General features: G+C 43.3%; 1 protein-coding gene across 2 annotated transcripts in view; it reads left to right on the forward strand.

Moving 5' to 3' along the window:
* The first annotated feature begins 426 nt into the window (after positions 1-426).
* LOC130197104 (solute carrier family 12 member 2-like) overlaps positions 427-14,850 on the forward strand; it is a 25,813-nt gene continuing 11,389 nt past the window's right edge. For both annotated transcript variants that reach the window (XM_056419613.1, XM_056419614.1), the window contains exons 1-12: positions 427-1,106; positions 4,562-4,684; positions 4,808-4,883; positions 5,401-5,496; positions 8,188-8,327; positions 8,421-8,531; positions 9,155-9,263; positions 9,367-9,494; positions 10,321-10,405; positions 10,518-10,666; positions 11,496-11,603; positions 11,866-11,989. In XM_056419613.1, the coding sequence (XP_056275588.1) occupies positions 675-1,106; positions 4,562-4,684; positions 4,808-4,883; positions 5,401-5,496; positions 8,188-8,327; positions 8,421-8,531; positions 9,155-9,263; positions 9,367-9,494; positions 10,321-10,405; positions 10,518-10,666; positions 11,496-11,603; positions 11,866-11,989 (1,681 nt within the window). In that variant the 5' untranslated portion in view covers positions 427-674. The remainder of the gene's footprint in view (positions 1,107-4,561; positions 4,685-4,807; positions 4,884-5,400; positions 5,497-8,187; positions 8,328-8,420; positions 8,532-9,154; positions 9,264-9,366; positions 9,495-10,320; positions 10,406-10,517; positions 10,667-11,495; positions 11,604-11,865; positions 11,990-14,850) is intronic.

Raw genomic sequence — 14,850 nt, forward strand, 5'->3', positions numbered from 1 at the left:
GAAGATTGTCAGTCGGAGCATGCGCAGTGGGTTCACTGAACGTACAGACTCGTGGTCATGTGATCTAAAAGTGTCGAGGTAAATGATATGTCCCTGTCTCATCTCTCTACGAGTGTCCTCCCTGTCTCTTCCTCTCCTTTTCTCTCCATGCGCCATGGGACGCGTGCCAAAAGTTTGGCACGTAATGGACATCACTTCTCCCCCATCCTCCTCCTCCTCCCCCTCCTCCACCTCTCCGCCGGCCGTGTTCCCGACATGTTGCGGGACATCTCGAGAGTCCAGAGGAAGGAGGGGAGAGAGAGAGAGAGAGCGAGAGAGCGAGAGAGAGAGAGAGAGAGATGACAATACACCGTTTGAGTCACCATCCGAAGGGACGACCCGTGGATGGATGGACAGATGGACACATAGAGAGGGAGAGTTGTCCTTTACGCACACTACGCACAGATGGCGTGTCGAGAGGAGTAAATAACTGTGTGTATGTGTAACTTTAGTCCCTATAGGTTTGGTGACCTCTTCCTGACCTCTCGGTGCTAAATGCTGCGGCGCTGCTGCTCGGACTTCCCCGCAGCTTCTCTTTGGGAGGTGTTTATTTCCCGGTAACCGTTCGTCTCCCGGTGCGTCCGGTGAGCCTGAGACTCTCTCTCTCTCTCTCTCTCTCGCTCTCGTGTGCGGACATGTCGGGACAGAAACCGTCGTTGAAGAGCGGCGGCTCCCCACAGAGCCGCTTCCAGGTGGACGTTGTGACGGAAGCGGCCTCCTCCAATGAGGGCTCCTCCAAGCCGCAGCCCGAGGAGTCCAAGAGCCGGCTGCGGGTGGTGGGCTTCCTGGACTCGGTGGCGCTGGGCAGCGCCATGGACATCGGGCTGCCGCCGGACGTGTCCCACGACCCGGAGGCGGCGCGGAGCGACTCGGTCAGCCTCCACTCCACGGGCACCGGACACACGCACATCTCCGACAGCCACTCCAACACCTACTACATGAGGACCTTCGGACACAACACCATCGACGCGGTGCCCAACATCGACTTCTATCGGCACACCGCCGCCACTCTCGGGGAGAAGCTCACCCGGCCGTCGCTGTCGGAGCTGCACGACGAACTGGACAAAGTAATAAAAAAAACAAGCATAACGAAATGTGACGTCGTCACTCAAGATAACTAAACCTTTAACTCTGACATGTCGACCACGTGAAAGAAGATGTTGTATGTTCTGGAAATGTATGAACATGAGCATATATAACGAGCCTCATATGCATATTTAAACATAATATTTCAGAAAAGTTGACATTTTTTAATCTAGGCCTAGGGGAAGTCTCATGTTGTTATTATTATTATTATTATATTATTATTATTAGAGTTTTTCAAGTAAAAGTTCAGCGTTAAACATTTTATTAGTAGTTAGTAGCCTACATATTTTCAGTTTAATAAGTTCCTAAAATTAATTTTAAAAGTCACTTATATCAAACACCCGCAAAAACATGACAAACATTCTCACTTTGGTGGTTTATTCTTAAAATTGATTATTTAAAGAAACATTCACTTCACTTCCCTCCGTGGGATCAGTGACATCACTGGAGGCATGACCCCAACACACACACGCTCGCACACACCCACCTACACACAAACACACGATGCTGCCTCGAAGAACTGCACAAATTAAAACCACCAAAAACTAAATATGACGTCATCACTAAAGATAACTTTAACTAAACCTTTAACTCTGACATTTCATCCAAAGTTGTATGTTCTGGAAATGTATGAACATGAGCACGTAATAATAATAATATTAATAATAATAATAATAGTAACAATTATAATAATGAATGCCTCATTTGCCTATTTGAAGATAATATTTCAGAAGACGGGAAAAAAAATTGCTCTTAATTTAATTAATCAACTGAAAGAAGTTTCATGTTGTTATTATTATTTATTCATTTTTTAATTATTATTATTATGTAAAAGTAGTTTTTTTTGTAAATATTTTAGTTTGAAGTTCCTAAAATTCATTTAAAAATGCATCAAATAGCTCAAAGACCTGCAGGAAGATATTGGTGATATGGATATATAAATAAATATATAAATATATATATATAATATCTTGCAACATGCTTAAAACATTCTCGCTTTTGCCGTTTATCGTTTCATTTCGTTCATTTATAGACGTACGGTGTAAATCATAGACATTCACTTCACTTCCCTCTGTGGGATCAGTGACCTCACTGGAGGCATGAACCCCGACACACACACACACACACACACAGACACACACACACAATGCTGCCTGTCATGGCCCTCGCCACGCGCCCACTCCTCCGATGGAGGTAGCCATGACTTAGACCTCATTGTGCATTGATTACGCAGCAGTAAAAGTATTGTTACAGAACTCATATGTGCACGACTCCATATACAAACACATATAGTATACACAGTACACACAGTATACATAAACATGAGTGAGTGGTGGGCAGGAATGTGGTCCTATACATGTGTGTGTCGTACTGCAGTGTCATGGTCACGCGTGAGCAACATTGTTGTGGTTCACCAGCAACGGGTCAATAATAGCTTCATTTTCTATTTTTAAACAATAAAATAGAAGAAATACATCTCATGTAATTTACAAATACGGTCCAATTAAACAACAACAACAAAATAATAATACAATTAAAATGGGTGGTCAAACGTACAGTATATATTCTTTTTTATAATATACTTTATATATAAAATAATAATAAAACAATCACAATTTTTAAATAATTATAAAAAATTATATACACTGTACGTTTGAGCACCAATTTTATAATTTTATTTTGATGGTATTTTTATTTTTTTAATATATATATATATATACTGTATATATGTATATATATTATACTGTATTTGTAAGGGCCAACTTTATTATGCTATTTTAATATCGTTTTATATATATATATATATATATATTATATATACCGTACGTTTGAGCGTACATTTTATTATTTTATTTTAATTGTATTAATCTTTGTTCTTTGTTGTTCGTTCAACTAATCTGGAAGAATCCCGCTTAGTTTGGCGAGTTAGTCTTAAAACATATAAGAAGGCCCTCCGTAATGCCAGAGCAGCCTATTACTCATCAGTTATAGAGAAAAATAAGAACAACCCCAGGTTTCTCTTCAGCACTGTAGCCAGGCTGACAGAGAGTCACAGCTCTGTGGAGCCGAGTATTCCTATAGACCTCAGTGGTAATGACTTTATGAACTTCTTTAATGAAAATATTTTAACTATTAGGGACAAGATTAATAATCTCTTGCCCTTAACCAGTGCCAATCTGTCCTCAAGTGGAATGGCCTTGAAAATCATTTATCTGGTGATGTGGTTTCTGTATACGGCATTACCCTAGCAACACCACTGTAAAGAATCTCAACGTTATCTTTGATCGGGACTTGTCCTTTAACTCCCACGTGAAGCAAAGCTTAAGGACTGCATTTTTTTCATCTACGTAATATTTCAAAAATCTGACAAATCTTGTCTCAAAAAGATGCAGAAAAAATTGGTTGACGCGTTCGTTACTTCTAGACTGGATTACTGCAACTCCTTATTATCAGGCTACTCTAATCAGTCTCTTAGGTCCCTCCTGTTGATCCAGAATGATGCAGCATCAGACCCTATGAGATGTCATAGATCCTATCTGCCTGATGGATCATCCAGGTCTGGATCGTGGAATATGCCTACTCCCAACTACGTCATGGCCCTGCTGAGACTCCGCCCACTCCTCCTCTCTACCTCCATCTTCCTGATGGATCGTGGAGGTCTCGATCGTAGAATATGACTACTACCAACTGTTCATACACTCTGTCATATTCATTGATTGTGTTGTTACTGTGTTTTGATTTGTGTATAATAAATTAATAATTCCTTCTGTACACATTACATCTATTGCACCTGTCCATCTTGGAGAGGGATCCTCCTCTGTTGCTCTCCTGAAGGTTTCTTCCCTTTTTTCCACCGTGAAGGGTTGTTTGGGAGTTTTTCCTGATCCGATGTGAGGTTTTGGGACAGGGATGTCTATGTGTACAGATTGTAAAGCACTCTGAGACAAATTTGTAATTTGTGAAAATGGGCTTTCCAAATAAACTGAATTGAATTGAATTCTTTAATTGGACCGTATATGTAAATTACATGAGATTTATTTATCCTATTTTGGAGTTTAAAAAGAAAAAAGAAAGTGATTATAAATCAAATGTATATATTTAAAAATACAAAAGGTTCACTTTGAGCTTATCGTTCTCCTCAAATTAAAAACCCTAAATCAGCATGTGGACCTCGGAGACCCGGTGTATATATATATATATATATATATATACATATATATGTATATATTAGGGCTGTCAGCGTTAACGCGTTAATCTATGACATTAATTTGGCCGCGTTAACGCACTAAAATATTTTAACGCAATTAACGCAACTTTGTTTACTTCCGGTGTTCGTTGAAGTTTTTACACTCAAACCGAGTGTCAAACCGCGGCAGTACGGTTTAACACTGTTTCCGTTTTTAAAACAATAATTTTGGCTGTGATTGGTTGTCAGGATCCATTTGAGGACGGTCTGACCAATGGCGAGGAGCCGTCGGCGGCTGAGCTGGCGGCGGCTCTGGCGGCGAAGGAGGCGAAAGGAGGATCCATCAAGTTCGGTTGGGTCAAAGGAGTCTTGGTGAGCGTCCTGCTCAAGAATATTCCTCTTCTAATGGAATCCCCATCACATGTTTCATGTGTGTGTGTGTGTGTGTGTGTGTGTGTGTGTGTGTGTGTGTGTGTGTGTGTGTGTGTGTTGCAGATCCGATGCATGCTGAACATCTGGGGTGTGATGCTCTTCATCAGGATGTCCTGGATCGTTGGACAGGCTGGAATCGGTTGGTACAAATGAGACTTTAGGGTATTTTCTTCCTGCAGCTCAGCCAATGAGAATGCACCATTTCTCCGAAGGTGTTTTACTCAAAGGATACAAAAGCAAAACAAACACGTTTAAATATCTTCTTTTTTAAACTCATGTTTACAATGTTTACTGAGGGAATAAATCAAGAGAGAAGTAGAGTAATTATATAGACTTCTATACAACCAGAGGAGTCGCCCCCTGGTGGTCAGTAGAGAGAATGCAGCGTTAACACATGACGCTTATACTTCTATACAACCAGATGAGTCACCCCTGGTGGTCAGGAGAGAAAATGCAGCGTTAACACATGAAGCATACAACCAGTGGAGTCACCCCCTGGTGGTCATTAGAGAGAATGCAGCTTTAACACATAAAGCCTAGACTTCTATACAACCATAGGAGTCGCCCCCTGGTGGTCAGGAGAGATAATTTTACGGACACATCCTTTGAACAAGTTGGGCTACTGCGTCTTTATTTGTTTTGTTCGTGTGCCACAGGACTCACCATCGCGGTCATCCTGATGGCCACTGTGGTCACCACCATCACTGGTCTGTCAACTTCTGCTATAGCAACCAACGGCTTCGTGCGAGGAGGTGAGGCGGCCATTTTACTTTGAGCTTTGGTCAGTTCATCAACCTGCATTCTTGAAAACTCCGTCACCTACAACTAAAACACATACTTTTTTTTCTTCCTGGATTACAGTTGTTGGTGGTTTACCTACAAAAAAGACTGTACTGTCTTTAGGGAAAACACTTATTTTTTCGGTTTAGTACGACATCATTGTTAGGTTGAAAATAAGTATGATCGTAATGATACTTAGGTTCCAGACGAAAATTTAAATAAGTCAATATTTACATTAATTTTCACTCGAGACCAGAACAATGGTCCCCCGTGTTAACATCCTGTGTCTGTTGGATCCATCCCTCCCTACTCGTATTTTATCAAACTATGATTGGAAACGTAGTTTTGTGAGTCAGAGGATTCTGAACAGAACAACAAAATACACGACTGTTCAAAAGTTTGGGGTCACCCAGACAAGTTGGTGTTTTCCATGAAAACTCAAACTTTTATTCATCAAATTAATTGCAAAATGAATGGAAAACATAGTCAAGACATCGACAAGGTTAGGAACAGTGTTGGGCAAGTTACTGAAAATTAGTAATTAGTTACAGTTACTAGTTACTTCTATTAAAAGTAATTTAATTACTTTACTCGTTACTGTATATCAAAAGTAATTAGTTACTAGGAAAAGTAACTTTTAAGTTACTTTTATGTCTGCTTTTTTAATGTAATGAACAGTACTGAACAGTCAAACACAATAAACATATTTTGTAGACCTATTTATTGCAATCAACAGGGCAACAGGCCTTCAAATCAAGCAGTAGTACAAAAGTCCCTTTTAATACTTAACTTTATACAAAATAACTGTCTCTTAGATGTGGATAGGGTCTTTGCACCTGCACATAATTTACAACTCACCACTACATTTTTGTCTTTAATTTCGAGCGAAAAGTAATGTCCATATTTCCAGAAGAGAAAGCTCATTCTATCCGCACTGTCGGCCATGATGTGGTTTAATGCTCATTGATTGATTCGATTGGTGTTTATTGTAGCGACCCTGTGAAGTGGCTGTCAATCACAGTGTGGCACCGTGCATGCTGGTCGAGGGGGCGGGCCTGTGATTGGCAGAGTAGAGGGGAGGCGGGGTTAACCTGCCGGAAAACGGGAGTTAAGGTTGGTTGACGGGAACCGTTGTTGTTGACGTTCGAGCTGCTGAGCTGAGAGGAGCACGCTGTCTGTAACATGTAAATCCGCATCATGTAAACACACTGTGTTGGTGGATGCCCAATAAAGTGAGGATTAATAACGTTGTCCCGTCTCCGTGTCATCAGTGCCATAACGTCCGAGACGTTACAATATCATTGCGCCACCAAGGTCCTGCGATGTCGGATCAGAAGCAGCTAAAGTAGGCCTAGCTTGTCTTCTTGTCTGCAAGTGTTCATTTTTCACAAAAGAGAGGAACGCGAGTAACGAACTCATTTACATTTCAGTAATTACCTTCGCATTGAAAATGCCGGAAGGTTATGTTTTGATCGCTGTGTATTTATTTATTTATTTGTATGCGTGTTATTCGCAAAACTCAAAAAGTATTGAACCGAATCGCATGAAATTTGGTGGGATGATTGTTTATTATCCGGGGACCAGTTGATTAGATTTTGGGATCGATCGGGTCAAAGGTCAAGGTCAAAGGTCATGAACAGGTCAAAATCTTTCGCAGAACTCAAAAAGTATTGAACCGAATCGCATGAAATTTGGTGGGATGATTGTTTATTATCCGGGGACCAATTGATTAGATTTTGGGATCGATCAGGTCAAAGGTCAAGGTCAAAGGTCATGAACAGGTCAAATCTTCTTGAATCACATGGAATTTGGTGGGATGATTGGTTATTATCCGGGGACCATTTGATTAGATTTTGGGATCAATCGGGTCAAAGGTCAAGGTCAAGGTCATGGAAAGGTCAAAATCTTTTTTTTACCATAGCACGATACATTTTTGTCCAATTGGCATGCAACTAATGCCAAAATGTTCATAATTCAATGCCCAATCTTGTGATACGCTCTACCGAGTGCCCGTTATAGTTGTAACTGCGTTAGTTGAGTTAAAAAAATACTTCGTTACATGCTTGTTACCGCTAAAAGTAGTGGAATTACAGTAACGCGTTACTTTGTAACGAGTTACTCCCAACACTGGTTAGGAATAATGATGTTTATTGTAAATATTAATGTTGTTCTTCCAACTTGTCACTCAAAGGAAGGACAGTTTTTTAGCTTCTCTCATCAGCATAACTGTTTTCAGCTGCGCTCACATAAAAAGGGTTTCGAGGGATTTCTACCCCTCCGTTAGTCTTCTAAGGTGATAACACAATGTACCATTAGAACACTGGAGATGGGCCTCTGTACACCGATGTAGAGACTTCATCCAACACCAGGGAATAGTCATTTACCACATTAACTATGTAGAAAGTGTATTTATGAGTCATTTAATGTTGTCTTCATTAAAAAAAAGGCTTTGAAAAATAAGGATATTTCTAAGTGACCCCAAATTTTTGAACGGTAGTGAATGAGTTTTGGGAATACCCTAATGTTTGCTTTTAATACCAACTTTCAGACAATCACACATATAAATGTTAACATAAATCAGGTTAGACTACAGGATCACGCACATTAACTTTATTTAACCAGCGCCACGCGATGCACCAATGATCAAAATCACTGCGTTTCAGGAGGAGCGTACTACCTGATCTCCCGGAGCCTGGGGCCGGAGTTCGGAGGCTCCATCGGCCTCATCTTCGCCTTCGCCAACGCCGTGGCCGTGGCCATGTACGTTGTGGGCTTCGCGGAGACGGTCGTTGAGATGCTCAGCGTGAGAAACACTCAGAGCGTTCGTCCGTCCCGTCTTGCCGAGCGGCGATTATAACGCCGGTCTTGTTCCCGTTTGGTTGTTTTTCGGTTGCAGGACGTCGACGCCCTGATGACCGACGAGCTCAACGACATTCGCATCGTCGGGACTCTGACCGTCATCCTGCTGCTGGGCATCTCTGTCGCCGGGATGGAGTGGGAAGCCAAGGTAACACGACAGAAAACACCCAGAATCCTCTGCTGTCATCGCAAAGACTCATTAACTTTTGAGGCCCCCGCCGCAGTGCTCGTTACACCTTCGATCAAGACTGAAACATCTCTACATATTTTGGATGGGTTAAGATGACATTTGGTACAAACACTCATGGTCCCCAGAGGATGCATCCTACTGTTGAATCCCTGAAGTTTACCAAAGGAGTTTCAAGTAAAAGGCCTCTGCAACTATTGGATAAGTCCCATTCTACTTGGTTCATACGTTCATGTTACCCTCAGGATGCCTTTTGGAAACATTGGTGATCTTCTAGCTTTTCATTTGATCCAAAAATAAAAATAATCTCATGCTTTAGTTAGTGAACAAATACCTGCAGAAAGAATAACATTTCTACAAGGCTCTCGTCCTAATGTCCTGCTATGAGACGATCAACTAGTCAAGATGAGCAAGGCACTTATTAGTTAGTATCGCAGAGCTAGGTTAGGTCACAATCAGTGGTAAAAGGAGAGCAAACACATCATCATGTTCTTGCTCGTCTTGGGTTCCTTGTGTCTGTTGAATAGAAACCTCTCAGGGTCCCTGACTAGAACATCTCTCCTCTGTGTGGTTCTGTCCATCAGGCTCAGATCGTCCTCCTGGTCATCCTGCTGGCCGCCATCGCAAACTACTTCATCGGAAGCTTCATTGCAGTAGAAAACAAAGAGCCGAAAGGATTCTTCGGCTACAGTTGTCAGTCCGCCTTCCCTTTGTGTTATCCAACCTTTTAGCTTTGACTTTAGTTCACATTATAATACCCCTCTTGTGTCTTTGGTTGGTCTCTTTCCTTCTGCAGCTGCCATCTTTTTAGAGAACCTGAGTCCGGACTTCAGAGACGAGGAGACGTTCTTCTCGATGTTCGCCATTTTCTTTCCCGCGGCCACCGGAATCCTGGCCGGAGCCAACATCTCCGGAGACCTCGCGGTGAGCTCCACGCGTTGCATCCCAGACTTGAAGGTTTATTCACCTGACAACAGCCTCATGAACAAGGACTTGAACTTCTAATATGAGGGAAGAGGAACGACTCCATTGGCTGAACCTTTCCTGGTTTCCAAATTAGACGACAGGAAACACATCCTGCAAAACCGCCAATCTCTGCAAAATGATCCTTCGAAGGTGTTGTGCATTACGTATTGGGCATCCTTAACAAATAGCATCCTGCAAGGAAACAACACATTTCTTTTGAGGCCATTGAGATGTCATCTATCCTTCGAAGTCCTCTGAACGTCAGTCCTAAACCCTCAATTCAATTCACTTCAGTTTATTTGTTTAGCCTATTTTCACACATTACAAATTAGTCTCAGAGTGCTTTACAATCTGTACATATAGACATCCCTGTCACATCGGATCAGGAAAAACTCCCAAACAACCCTTCACGGGGAAAAAAGGGAAGAAACCTTCAGGAGAGCAACAGAGGAGGATCCCTCTCCAGGATGGACAGAAGAATAGATGTAGTGTGTACAGAAGGAATCATCACACAAAAATTAAAACACAGTAACAACACAATGAATGAATATGACAGAGTGGATGAATAGTTGGTACTCGGCATATTCCACGATCTAGACCTCGATGATCCATCAGGCAGATGGAGGAAGAGAGGAGGAGTGGGCGGGGTCTCAACAGGGCCAATAGCGTAGTCCTTCAGTGGGATCCTGGACGCTCAGCCTGACTTTGAGGAACACCAGTGTGTTCAGCTTGGTCTCAAGCTAAACCTCCTGAGAACACATTCACGTCTCCTCTCCTTCTCCAGGACCCTCAGTCAGCGATCCCTAAAGGTACCCTGCTGGCCATCCTCATCACAGGAGTCACCTACGTGGTCATCACCATCTCTGCAGGTACGCCGATGCATCCGTTGGGCTTCCTGGACGTTTGTATCTCGCCTTCTTGAAACCGGTTGACTCCAGTTAGACGTCCTCAGAGTGTGCGTTGGGGTTTGTCCGCCTGCAGGCTCGTGCATCGTGCGTGACGCCACCGGCGACCACAACGACACGGTAAGCGACACGGTGAACTGCACCGACGCCGCCTGCACGCTGGGCTACGACTTCTCCATCTGCAAAGAGGGTGGCTGCCAGTACGGCCTGATGAACGACTTCCAGGTGCGGGAGCCACGTGTGTGTGTGTGTGTTTGTGTGTGTGTGCGTGCGTGAGTGTGTGAGAGTGTGTGTATGTGTGAGAGTGTGTGTGTGTGTGTGTGTGTGTGAGTGTGTGTATGTGTGAGTGTGTACGTGCGTGAGTGAGTGTGTGTGTGTGTGAGAGTGTGTGTGTGCGTGAGTGTGTGTGTGCATCAGTGTGTGTGCGTGTGTGTGCGTGAGTGTGTGATTCTGTGTTTGTGTGTGTGATAGTTTGTGTGTGTGTGTGTGAGAGTGTGTGTGCGTGTGTGTGCGTGAGTGTGTGATTCTGTGTTTGTGTGTGTGTGAGAGTGTGTGTGCGTGAGTGTGTGTGTGTGTGTATGTCTGTGTGTGAGACAGACAAAGTGCAGCACTGATAACAGTAACTGTTGTTTTGAGTCACAAGGTTCTCGCTAGTTGAAGCGAGAGCTGAATGAGAGCATTGAATCCATCCACCTACACACACACACACACACACACACACATTTATTCAGATTCTGTGTTATGTTCTTCTCTGTTTGGTGTTCACAGAAAACGTTTCTGCCATTTCCTGTCTTTTCAAAATAAACATCCGTGGTTATAGTAAGCCTAGTTTCCGCTTGTTAAAAGCCTCCAGTGTCTTTTCAAAATAAACTTCTGCAACAGAAGAACGTCACGTTAGATATTGATGTGATGTTTCGAAATAAAAGCTTCGGTAAAGTAATTCAATGTCGACACAAACAGCAACCTCCTGGGTGAAAGTCCTTTGTTTGTTTATTGTGTGTGTGTGTGTGTGTGTGTGTGTGTGTGTGTGTGTGTGTGTATGTGTGTTCTCCAGGTCATGGGGCTGGTGTCGGGCTTCAGTCCTCTGATCTCCGCGGGGATCTTCTCCGCCACTCTGTCGTCGGCTCTGGCCTCGCTGGTCAGCGCACCCAAAGTCTTCCAGGTCAGGAATGAAATCAAACCAACAACAACAACAACAACAACACGAATAGCACCTCTGCCGATAAACATGAATTCAACACATCAGTCTTATATCATAAAATACTGACTTGATGTCAACTTACTCTCTTTAATAAACAAGTCGCAGCCCTGTGAATGATTTCCCCTCGTTCGTCCTCACGAACACGATCTCAGGGAAGGAGGAACTGACGAGAATCTGGGGGTCAAAGGTCAATGAATGAATGAATGTGTGGCTGTGCCCGTAGGCTCTGTGCAAGGACAACATCTACCCCGGGCTGGGAGTGTTTGCAAAAGGCTACGGGAAGAACAACGAGCCTCTCCGCGGCTACGTGCTGACCTTCTTCATCGGCCTGGCCTTCATTCTCATCGGTAGGTAATTTCACCTCTGAGGCTCCGCCTACTTAACTTCACTTCAGAGGCTCCGCCTACCTAACTTCACTTCTGAGGCTACTTAACTTCACCTCTGAGGCTACCTAACTTCACCTCTGAGGCTACCTAACTTCACCTCTGAGGCTACCTAACTTCACCTCTGAGGCTACTTAACTTCATCTCTGAGGCTCCGCCTACCTAACTTCACCTCTGAGGCTACTTAACTTCACCTCTGAGGCTACTTAACTTCACCTCTGAGGCTACTTAACTTCATCTCTGAGGCTACTTAACTTCACCTCTGAGGCTACTTAACTTCATCTCTGAGGCTACCTAACTTCACCTCTGAGGCTACTTAACTTCATCTCTGAGGCTACTTAACTTTACCTCTGAGGCTACTTAACTTCATCTCTGAGGCTACTTAACTTCATCTCTGAGGCTACCTAACTTCACCTCTGAGGCTACTTAACTTCATCTCTGAGGCTACTTAACTTCACCTCTGAGGCTACTTAACTTCATCTCTGAGGCTACTTAACTTCATCTCTGAGGCTACCTAACTTCACCTCTGAGGCTACTTAACTTCATCTCTGAGGCTACCTAACTTCACCTCTGAGGCTACCTAACTTCACCTCTGAGGCTACTTAACTTCACCTCTGAGGCTACTTAACTTCACCTCTGAGGCTACTTAACTTCATCTCTGAGGCTACTTAACTTCACCTCTGAGGCTACTTAACTTCACCTCTGAGGCTACTTAACTTCACCTCTGAGGCTACTTAACTTCACCTCTGAGGCTACTTAACTTCATCTCTGAGGCTACTTAACTTCATCTCTGAGGCTACTTAACTTCACCTCTGAGGCTACTTAACTTCACCTCTGAGGCTACCTAACTTCATCTCTGAGGCTACTTAACTTCACCTCTGAGGCTACTTAACTTCACCTCTGAGGCTACTTAACTTCACCTCTGAGGCTACTTAACTTCACCTCTGAGGCTACTTAACTTCACCTCTGAGGCTACTTAACTTCATCTCTGAGGCTACCTAACTTCACCTCTGAGGCTACTTAACTTCACCTCTGAGGCTACTTAACTTCATCTCTGAGGCTACTTAACTTCACCTCTGAGGCTACTTAACTTCACCTCTGAGGCTACTTAACTTCATCTCTGAGGCTACTTAACTTCACCTCTGAGGCTACTTAACTTCACCTCTGAGGCTACTTAACTTCACCTCTGAGGCTACTTAACTTCACCTCTGAGGCTACTTAACTTCACCTCTGAGGCTACTTAACTTCATCTCTGAGGCTACTTAACTTCACCTCTGAGGCTACTTAACTTCATCTCTGAGGCTACTTAACTTCACCTCTGAGGCTACTTAACTTCACCTCTGAGGCTACTTAACTTCATCTCTGAGGCTACTTAACTTCATCTCTGAGGCTACTTAACTTCACCTCTGAGGCTACTTAACTTCACCTCTGAGGCTACTTAACTTCACCTCTGAGGCTACTTAACTTCATCTCTGAGGCTACTTAACTTCACCTCTGAGGCTACTTAACTTCACCTCTGAGGCTACTTAACTTCACCTCTGAGGCTACTTAACTTCATCTCTGAGGCTACTTAACTTCACCTCTGAGGCTACTTAACTTCATCTCTGAGGCTACTTAACTTCACCTCTGAGGCTACTTAACTTCACCTCTGAGGCTACTTAACTTCATCTCTGAGGCTACTTAACTTCACCTCTGAGGCTACTTAACTTCACCTCTGAGGCTACCTAACTTCATCTCTGAGGCTACTTAACTTCACCTCTGAGGCTACTTAACTTCACCTCTGAGGCTACTTAACTTCACCTCTGAGGCTACTTAACTTCACCTCTGAGGCTACTTAACTTCATCTCTGAGGCTACTTAACTTCACCTCTGAGGCTACTTAACTTCATCTCTGAGGCTACTTAACTTCACCTCTGAGGCTACTTAACTTCACCTCTGAGGCTACTTAACTTCATCTCTGAGGCTACTTAACTTCACCTCTGAGGCTACTTAACTTCACCTCTGAGGCTACTTAACTTCATCTCTGAGGCTACTTAACTTCACCTCTGAGGCTACTTAACTTCATCTCTGAGGCTACTTAACTTCACCTCTGAGGCTACTTAACTTCACCTCTGAGGCTACTTAACTTCACCTCTGAGGCTACTTAACTTCACCTCTGAGGCTACTTAACTTCACCTCTGAGGCTACTTAACTTCATCTCTGAGGCTACTTAACTTCACCTCTGAGGCTACTTAACTTCATCTCTGAGGCTACTTAACTTCATCTCTGAGGCTACTTAACTTCACCTCTGAGGCTACCTAACTTCATCTCTGAGGCTACTTAACTTCATCTCTGAGGCTACTTAACTTCACCTCTGAGGCTACTTAACTTCATCTCTGAGGCTACTTAACTTCATCTCTGAGGCTACTTAACTTCACCTCTGAGGCTACTTAACTTCATCTCTGAGGCTACTTAACTTCATCTCTGAGGCTACTTAACTTCACCTCTGAGGCTACCTAACTTCATCTCTGAGGCTACTTAACTTCATCTCTGAGGCTACTTAACTTCACCTCTGAGGCTACTTAACTTCATCTCTGAGGCTACTTAACTTCATCTCTGAGGCTACTTAACTTCACCTCTGAGGCCACTTAACTTCATCTCTGAGGCTACCTAACTTCACCTCTGAGGCTACTTAACTTCACCTCTGAGGCTACTTAACTTCATCTCTGAGGCTACTTAACTTCACCTCTGAGGCTACTTAACTTCACCTCTGAGGCTACTTAACTTCACCTCTGAGGCTACTTAACTTCATCTCTGAGGCTACTTAACTTCACCTCTGAGGCTACT

Source organism: Pseudoliparis swirei, chromosome 7 (assembly GCF_029220125.1).
Source record: "Pseudoliparis swirei isolate HS2019 ecotype Mariana Trench chromosome 7, NWPU_hadal_v1, whole genome shotgun sequence".
In the NCBI taxonomy this organism is placed as follows: domain Eukaryota; kingdom Metazoa; phylum Chordata; class Actinopteri; order Perciformes; family Liparidae; genus Pseudoliparis; species Pseudoliparis swirei.